Here is a 9751-nt window from a genome sequence, read left to right on the forward strand (position 1 = left end):
TAAACACACCAAAGTGATTTGATTTGATTCTTGTTCCCTTGCTAATTAATAATATAATTGTGCCTTACCCTAGGAGGCATTAAAACTAAGCCTCATCAAAAGCGAGAGCTGTGTTCAAAGGGACATGCAGAAATTGGCAACAAGTTGTTTTCTGGTTCTGTCAGTTTGCTTTGCTGCACGGGAAAGATGAAGCCCATACAACTGGCCCACAGTCCGTCTCCAAATCTGGCCACCTCAGAGATAGCATCACCTGGCTGGGAGGTCAGAACTTGGCTGGGCAAAAGCAGTAAGCTTCGTGCCTCCTGAGGGTGGCTGCCTGCACAAGCCTGTCTGGCTGCTCTCTCTCCAGCTAACCAAGATCTGCTCTATGCTACCTCTCTAACAAGGCAGCTCAGCAGTTTGTTCTGCAAAGAATGAATCAGCTCTGAGTGGGCTTGGTGGGCAGAACAGAGGAAACTCCGACACAAACCACCAGAGTAATGCTGACTTCAGACCAGAGAAGTCTGGCATAGTTGTAGCATGTTTGTTCCGTTAGTTCTTCTGTTTTGTATGGTTGTATGTTGGGACAGGACTGAAATCTCTGCAGGGTTTAGAGTTCACCCCCAAGTTTTCAGATTACTCAGCAAGCACTTTGCTAGGTTAAGAAGTCTTTCTTTGCTCTCCCCTTGCTCTAGATCTTCCAGGGATTTGCTTTTCTAGATTCGTTGTGGGAACTCTTTCAAAAACAGCATAAGCCCAATGACCAAGTAGTTTCATTCACTATAGTTTGCTTTTGCAGTAGAAAATCTTGCAACACAAACAGTCTATGATATAAGCTGGATGATTTTTCCCAAGTATTGTAACAGCTAGGAGAGACTATTAGCTCAGGAGAGACTCTTACCAGGTCTGTAGCAAGAGCTAGGCTTTTGAAACAAACCATGAGCGCTTACCTCCCTGTGGGCCTGAGCTCCAAAGGGAAGAGTTCAAAACAGCTATAAAGCTAAACAAAAAGAAGTACGTGCCTTTCAATTTGCTTTGTCTTCTGTACTATAGAAAGAAGCATGACAGATGATGCTACTTAGGTTTGGATTAGGCTGGCTTTCAGGATATTTCTGTAAGTAGAGTTTGGGGTTACAGTTGACAACAGACGAGAATAAGTGTATCTTCAATCAGAGGCAAAGCATGAGAGTCTAAAGGTGCATGTTAGATTATTTGGTCTAGCGTGGTTCTCTAAGACAGATTTCATCTGATTTGGCTGTATAGAAATTAATCTCAGTCAACCCAGACAGGGAATGACCCTGACAAGAAGCAACACAAGCAGGGGGTGGTGTCCTTCTGAACCCTCAGAGCTATGGTTTATAGCTGTCTGGCGTTTCCACTAGTATCAGCTCTGTGAGTCTTCCTACCCCAAACTACCGCTGTTTATCTATCACAGGATTCACTGTGACCTACAAAAGCTTTTCAGTTAGATATTTGCAATGGAAATATGAGGACTAGGACACCTTTGGCATTTGTAACTTTATTGCAGGAAAAAAATCCACTATTAACATATTTTACAAAGAAAGTTGCACTTTGGTGTTGGGTGAGTTTTCTTGCTCATCCCTTTCCCCTGGACAGCGATGCATGGGAAACCAGAACAGCCAGCCCCTGCCCTTTTGGCTGTGTGCAGGGACACTTTCCAGCTATGCCAGCCTGCACCAGTTCCAGCCAGGATGGAATTCTTATTTTCCACCACTAACTTGCCTCTCTTTGTGCCAAAAACCAGTAGCACCCTGCCCTCTGGCAGGGGAAACAAGTCTGTAGCTAGGGAGATTGCTCTGTGCAGACAATGCTTGATACAAAAGCTTTGGAGTTGTGACAATTGCCCTTTAGTTTTCATGCGATAATAGTAGGAGAGAACCAACCCTTCTTCCCTATTTTACTGGGCATCCTTACAATAAACAGATGCAAGGCCAAAGCCAACAGCTGAACCCAAACTGCACTGCAGCCATTTGTCAGCCACTTGGGAAGTAGTAACGCAGGAAGGAGGAACTGCTGCCTTACCCAGTTCATCTATTTAATCCAGACCGGTTCTGCTCCATCTTTGGGCTTTGCAGATAACTTGAGCCCTGCTGATGGGGAAATTCCCCTTTCCCTGCTAAGACAAGCAATAACAGCACTGGAAAAAAAAGATACTTTTGCTAGTGAGGCCTGGTATCTGTCCTTTGTGGAGTCAGTGAGTGTTGCTACTGAAAGGAGAGGAGAGACTGAGGCTTGTAAGAGCAATGTGGTAGATAACCTCTAGACCTTGCTGTATCCTGAGGGAGCAAATGGCTTAGTCAAAAATCAAACACTCTACAGAAGGCATATGTTTCTCTTTACCTGCAGTCAAATGTGAATTAGAAAACAGGAGCAGGTGTTAATTACATGAAGACTTTCATGTCACACACACTCCAGTCTTTCTGAGGCAAGGGCACCAAAAGATCCTCAGACTTACACTCAGAGGCTCTGGTCCATGGGTTTTCTTGAGGGGCTTCAAGAGCCTTAGATGTAGTCTACAGCAGTGATATTTTGAGGTGAAAGTGCAGAATCTAATCAGCCTAACACCTAGAAAGGGAAGGGGAGGAAGGCACCTACATCCAGGATCTGTCCTCATGACAAGACACGAACTGGCTCAAAGACCAACATTAGAAGGTAAAGGAGCTTTGACCTTGCATAGCAGAGGAGGGAGAGTGCAGTACTAGTTTTGTACAACAACTTTCAGCAACCAGATGCTAGCAGCAAAATGGCAGGTACCTGAGGAAAGGCACGTGTCAATCCAGGCAGGGAAATGGACTAAAGCATTTACTGAGCCTGGGCAAGGAGTTTACGCATATGTTGAAAGCATCAAGTACGGGAGACACAGTTTCCTAATTTTGGTGAGACCAAATTAGTGTGTCTAATTGGCAATAGCCTGAGTCCTATCAAGCCCTGTTAAGCTAAAATTATGTTAATTTTCCTCCCAGCAACTTCAAAGCAACATCAAGTAGCAAGGGCACTTCTCCAGTGGCCACAAAACTCTTTTCCCTGGTTAAAGAGAAAAGGTATCCATGTAGGAAGGAAGCAGAGCAGTCTGTCATCCTCCTGGTAGGTGTTTCAGGATAGGCAGTGCCAATCCCAGGACTAAAGCTGAAACAGGAACAAAAAAAGTGCAAGAAAAAAAAACAAACCCAAACAACCTTAAAAATACAGAACAAGAGGGAGCCCAAGAGAACTGATTTCCACATCCTTGGCTCCCTCAGAAAACAGCAGTCTCCTTTGCTAGCACTGTGCTGACACCACCAGTGTTAAGAGCTCTTGTATGGATCACTTGCCCACCTCCTTTGAAAGCAGCAGCGGCCAAGATGGACAGAAGAGATCCATGCAGAATGTGATGGCAAAGGTTGTCTTGGCTAATTGGTCACCACACTAAAAGGAGGTGGCACCTTTTCAGGGCGTTGTTTTGAGGAGAGCCTGGAGGAAAGGGCCAGACTTGGGCTCTGATTCCCAGCATAAAAACTTCACAATTGAACTATTTAAAAAGTCTAAAACCAAAAGCCATCTGAAAAGGATCTTTCAGTTGTGTGCAAATCACAGCCCCTCATTCCTCAGCAGATCGTCTGGGACCAAGTCCTCAAGGCCACCTCCTCTGGGAAGTTCAGCTGGCCAGGCAGAGGACAGCCTGGTTGCCTAGTAGCTGTAGAGTGAGAGAGGGGTGTCTTCCATCATGTCATCCTAGAAGCAGAGAATAGCATGCTTTAATCAGATGTCTGCACAATGGCATACAGTCCCAGCCTGGAAGAGTGCTGTGCAGGCAGCACGGCCTTCTCATCCATACTGTCACAGTGTGGCCATCTGCCCAGCAATCCACCTAAATGCTGTCCCTGTGCAATTCCTGGATCTTTGGGCTGTCACTCTCCCCTCCTGCTGCAGCTTTTGGAGAGAAGAGGAGGAGAAGCAGGAAGAGCCTGTCTGCTGCAGGGATGTGGAAAACCCTGGCTGTGGAAAACTCCACTCAGCTTGAAACAGCATCAGCTTGCTTGCTAGCTGCAGAAGGGAATTGGTACTCCTCTGTCCAGAAAGAGCAGTGAGTTAGTTGCAGCTTCTCCAGAGCCAATCCAGCCTCTGAAATCCTCATATCTTTTTATATCCCTAAAGGGTCAAATGCAGACAGACAGACAACCTCCCTGGAACAGCGCACAGAATCTGCTTTGTCATAGTCACAAAGCAAATATATCAGAATACAGGAGGAGAGGCTAGGAAGGTGTAATTTCAGGGGAAGTTTGGATGGAGCTCCCCTTCCTCTCTCTATTTAACCTCTTAGCGTTCCCCTGCAGAGTGAGGGGAAGGCAGAGAGCTTCTTTAGTGGTCAACCTTGAGACTTGCTGTCTTGATTCAAACCCTGGGAGGTTTGAAGGAGAGGGACCTAAGAGGAAACAGGAGTTATGGTCGACATTCTTGCTGCTGCAAATACCCAAAGCATTGCTAATGTAGTAGAAAGGGAACTGCAAAGCAGCCAGTAGCAAGCCAGACCATGTCAGGCTGGGCTGAAGGCATTACTCACCATGGGCAGGTCCTGCAGGCGCCGGAACTCCATGCGGCTGTTGTGCTGGCGGTATCTCAAGAAGCCCACCAGGCCTAGGATGCCCACCATGACAATGAAGACGGAGATCACAGTGATTACCAAGGGATCAGCCCTCGTTGTACCGGCCAAAGGAGAACTGGGTAGCTCTGCAAGGATACCAAGGGAATGAGGCCAAGGGAGAGCCTTCAAGAGCTGGAGTAGCAAAGCCTTGCTTTTCTGGTTCTGCTCAGTACAACCGAGAGGCAATCTGAGGTAGCCCCAACCCTTTGCCATGTTTTGTGAGAGCAGGGACAAAAGCAGAGCATTTACCTGGATTTTCGTCATCGCCAACATCCAACACAGAAGCTTTCTCGTGCATGGGCTCTAATGGCTGATCCAGTGTAGATGTGCTGGTGGGGATGGCAGCTGTGCTGGTAGGCGTGGAGCTGGTCACAAGGGGTCTCACCGTCACAGTACTGGAAGTCGTAGCAGAGGACATGCTCCCTACGGTGGAGATGGGAGCAGAGGAGGTTCTGGGCTCCACGGTGCTCTCCTCCATGGCACCCGCAGGGCTCGTTCCTGGCCTGGTTTCAGACCTTGTTGCTGTGGGCCCCACAATCTGCCCATCAAAAGGCCCCAGCTCAGAGCTGTTAGTTGTTGCTGCAAAATAGGAACAAGCAGTTATTTCAAAGGATAAAGTGCAAGCGCACTGTTCTGTGAGACTGGACGAGATGGAAGCAAGGCTGTAAGGAAGACTGCTGGGACTATAGGAAAAGCAGCTTATTGACAGTCCTTTGGAAAACAAGCAGGTCCTATAGCACAGCCACAGCTGAGCCACGCTATAAGCCACAGTGCTTAGAAAGTCCTCTTGGTTTTCATGTGCCAATCTGCAACATCAGCCAACCTCAGCTGGGCCCACAAGTCCTATCCTCTGGGGACAAAGGACAAGCAAAGAAGCCTCAAACAGCTCTGCGCAGAGCTGGAGATCACAGCTGTTCCCAGAACAAAAGACTGGGAAAGGTCTCTCATGCCTCCTTACGGGAGCACAAAGGGGGCTGCCCAGGGACTGGGTACCAGCGTCCCCTGAAGTTATGTCTGTGTGTCACAGAACAGCAGGACCCTGTGACACAAGCCAGGGTGAAGGATGCAGTTGTGCATGAACACTATGCAAATCAATGGTCAATCAATATCTGCCTTGCATCAGGGGTGTGTGACAGCCTGGCAGGCCCCAAGGTGGGCGAGACTGGGATCGCAGACCCTATAGCCAGTCCCCACACTGCCCAGAGGCATCTGAAGGTAGGGTAGGGGTTTCCATGGTTGCCCAGGGATGGGCGGGCTGATGCTTGTGCCTGCCCATCTCCATGCTTTGTGTTAAGGGAGGGTGCGCTGCCCTGTTCTGCAGGCAGCAGGGAAGGCTCCTGTCAAGCCCCCAGCCCTGGTGCAGGAACAGCCCAGCTGGGCAGCACTGCTGAAGCACGTTGTTGTGGATGAGATATACAAAGGACTTCCCTGCACACAATCAACGTCCTCATCAGAAAGCAGCCAGCACAATTAATACCATAGTTAATGGGGTTTGCAAAGAAAATGCTGAACTAACAGCACCTCTGCAAGTCAGTCCCACCGAACTGGCCATGCTTAATGGCTCATTCCCCTTTTCCCCCTCTCTCCAGTTCCCATGAGAGTTCACGGAAGTTTCCAGGTTGTGCATCCTTGGGGCAGGACTTTCTGCACAGGCAGTAAAGGCAAAACCTCACCTGGCACACTGTTCAGAGGAAGCGTGGGGGTTGCACTGCTTGCGTCATCCATTTCTTCAGTTGTGCTGAAAGGCTCTGTGACTTCATGGTTGGGCTGGTTTTCCTCCAGAGTACTGGTAGTCGGGGTAGGGGAGGGGATTTCAGTGCTGCTGTTGACTGACAAGCTCATGTTGTGGTGCTCATGCTGTGTAACCGTGACGTCACTGGGGCTGGCAGTGGTGGAAGCCTGCAGTCTCTCTGCCTTGGTGCCTACCATGGGGGTGGTAGGGATGGAGGCATCCTCCATCTCCATAGTGTGGGCTCCAGTGGCATTGGGTGTTGCAGCAGTCAAGTTTTTCTCCAGGCTTGTCTCAGGAATGGCAGTAGTCACTGGACTGAAGTCAGAGGCTTCCCCTGGCTGATGCGAGGTTAGCACTGCGCTAAAAGATGATGCCGTCACCAGGTTCTTTACTGTCTTCTGTCCCTCTCCTATGTAATAGAGTTAAGAAATGCTGAGAAGTTTGTCAGAGATCCCACACTGAGAGGGGAAACAGAGGAGGAGGCCAGGAACTGAACCCCTCCATCCCCTTAACTCCAAATCCAGTGCAGGTTCACACTTGGGAAAGCTCCTCTGTCCTCCTGGCCTCTCCGAGGCAGGGACCTGCTCTAGGGGACCTGTCTTTACCCTCCTCCCTCTCAAGCCCTGTGCTCCTGTTCTGTGGGGTCAGCATCACTAACTCCTCTACCCTGGAGCACCTCTTAAACCTTTGTAGAGGATTTTTTTTTTTTTTTAAATACCACCTGAGACCTGATTCTGTTAGAAACTTAGATAAGTCTTCCTTGATTCATTGAGAAAGAGTCAGACGCGGTGCAGAAAAAATACAAGTGGGGGGAAAAGTGGAAGTAGATCCTATAGCTCCCCTGGCCCGATGAAGCGTAGAAAAGTGATTTTAAAACGTCTGTGTGGCTGGCAAGGGTAAAGCATATATTGCTAGTTGTCTTAGTAGTAGTGTGGGCTTGCTGCTAGAGGGAAAGGTGAAATGGGTAGTGAGAGAGTACTACAGCTAACAGGGCTGGTGGTGTACTTTGGGAGCCGCCTTCATGAGCTATTTATGGACACATCACCACCATAAAGTGTGACTGTTGTCATAGAAATGGGGAGCTACTCAGCCTCCCACTACAGCAAACAGGGCCAGCTTCCCTAGCAGGAACCTGCAGCGAGCAAGGATCCCCCCTGGATCCACAGGCGCTAGACGGTGTGACAGCATGCGGGAGGAAGAAAACCACAAGGCTTTTACACTGCCCGTTCATAAACACAGATCCTGTGAAGGTTTTTTAGGGTGTAAACAGGAAGAAAACAAAGAAACGTAGCCACATCAGGATGGACTCTCCAGACAATTTAAAAACATCGCATGGTCAATATTTTGATGATTTCTGTTCAAGTTTCTACCCAAGCCACAGAGGTGTGATGAGCCAACTACAGAAAAAAATAAAGGTACTGAAGAAAATCCGTCTTCGTGCCCTCTCTCTCCACAGTGGAGAAGCATCCGAGGCAGATGCCGTAACCAAGAAACATTCATCCACCAACAAAGCAGCCCGCTCTCTTACTAAGGCTTTGGGGAAATCTCAGTAGTTTTTAAAAGCTCTTCAGAACGGACATAGTTATCAGAGCTCTTCTCCAGCTACAGCACTTAACAGGCCCTAAAAAAAAAAGACACAATACATCTCTCTCAAGAGACCTTCGCAGTACCCTGACCAGCTGGAGAATTCAAAACCTCGAAGCAGCCTGTCGGAGCTGTTGCTTCCCCGGCCCAGGGCCCCAGTCCCAGGAGGGCTTCCTGAGGGGGATGCACAAGCAGACAGCACAACCCCGCTCAGCACATTCAGAGAACAAGCTCTCAAGGGGAGCCCCAGCTGGGGCAACTTAAACATGAAGGCCAAAGGCATAAGTGATGTTCCCTTTGGCCTCGCCTGCATCCAGCTGTCCGTGGCCAGAACGTGCCTCTAAACAAAGCAAGCTGCTCTCTGAAATGGAGGTAAGGCGTAGGATACGGTTACACCAGTAACACCTGGAGGGAAAAGAGCTGAGCACTGTGTTTCCCGGGATCAGGCACCAAAGCCCACAGCTCTTCATGTGACAATTTCCAGCTCTAAACCCAGCGTTGCTATTCAGCATGCTGGCTGCTGGCTGAGATCCCAGCAGCTCCAGAGCCTGCGCTGGGCAATGCTGAAGGATCCCGGCTGGGCATTGGCACATGCTCGCTCTGTAAACACCCGACTACCTGCTCCTACACAGCAAGAGACACACACAGAGCTGCGCTGTCACCATGGGGTAAACAGGAAAGGTGGTGGCCAGGTGCCCGGCCAGCGGCGAGCCTGGCTATGTGCTGCTTTGAATAGCTGGCCTATGCCTGGGACAGCCTCCCACGGGATGGCAAGCTGTGATTGGGGTCATGCAGAGGAAAGATTTGGGGAGAGCTGTCTTGCACAAAGGTGTGAGCAACTCAAACAGTTGTGCCAGTTTCTGACTAGGAAAGGAAAGCCAGGGGGAAGGCAGACGAGTCTGGGCCTTACGCCCCATGCCAGGGCACTTCCCTGCAGTGTCAGCAACTGGCATCCCTGCCAGGAGGTGCTGTCAGGCAGGAGGGTTTGTGGGGACAAGCAGCTCCCCCCACCCTGCAAATAAGGACGGGCTGCACACACAGCTCCCAGCTGTCTGCAAGAGGGAGAGCTAGTGGGAGTAGTATTTCCCTAAGCTCTTCTCACCATAAGTAGCCACATGGCTGCTTCCCGCAGAATTGCCCGGTGCCCATGACCACCAAGGAAGCGGTGCCCGGGCGGACGGGCTGCTCCGGCCCTGCATCCCACAGGAACGTAGCAGGATTATTGCAGAAAGGCTTGTGCTATAGTGGCAGCTGGCCTGGGTCTGGCGTAACACAGCGCTGTGGTGTGTAAAACCTGGTTTGTAGAGAATTGCAGAAGAGATGTTAAAATTGGCAGGTATGGAGCAGGAAGGGGAACTGCTGGGGCAGCAGGGCACCGGCTCAGAAGCCTTTGAGCACGGCAGGTGTTGATGGCACCTGGATTAGCTGGTCATCCAGCCCAGCACATCACAGCACACCCAGCTCAGGAAACAAAGGAGAGCCTGAAAAAAGGGAGAGCCTAAACCAGGCTGACACAAAGACTCAAGCCATCAAGAGACGATGGTGGGAAGATAGAGAACAAGGCAAGAGCCTTAAGATGGGCAAGGAAACAAAGGACAGTGAGTAAATCCTGATCACTCGGGGACAGACTGAGAAAAGAGAGAGCACGATCACCATCACCATCTGTCAGCTCCTAAGGGGTAAGTGCATGTCCAAAGCCAACACACAGTCACCAAGCAAAGCACCTGGGGAAATACCCGATAGGTGCAACTTGGTGCTTATGAGCATGTGGGTGTTAAGAGTGCAAGCACTAATGAGTTTTACTTCAGTTTTGT

At 49.6% G+C, this 9751-nt stretch overlaps 1 protein-coding gene across 1 annotated transcript; it reads right to left on the bottom strand.

Moving 5' to 3' along the window:
* Positions 1 to 1495: 1495 nt before the first annotated feature.
* LOC103919137 (flocculation protein FLO11-like) lies at positions 1496 to 6758 on the bottom strand. Its single transcript, XM_009326597.1, has 4 exons — positions 6295 to 6758; positions 4871 to 5200; positions 4541 to 4707; positions 1496 to 3711 (listed from the first exon to the last, which is right to left on the bottom strand). The coding sequence occupies exons 1-4, from the start codon at positions 6584 to 6586 to the stop codon at positions 3667 to 3669; spliced, it is 834 nt and encodes a 277-aa protein (XP_009324872.1). The 5' UTR covers positions 6587 to 6758; the 3' UTR covers positions 1496 to 3666.
* Between the last annotated feature and the right edge of the window lie 2993 nt (positions 6759 to 9751).

This window comes from Pygoscelis adeliae, unplaced genomic scaffold, assembly GCF_000699105.1.
Source record: "Pygoscelis adeliae isolate BGI_AS28 unplaced genomic scaffold, ASM69910v1 Scaffold306, whole genome shotgun sequence".
NCBI lineage: Eukaryota > Metazoa > Chordata > Aves > Sphenisciformes > Spheniscidae > Pygoscelis > Pygoscelis adeliae.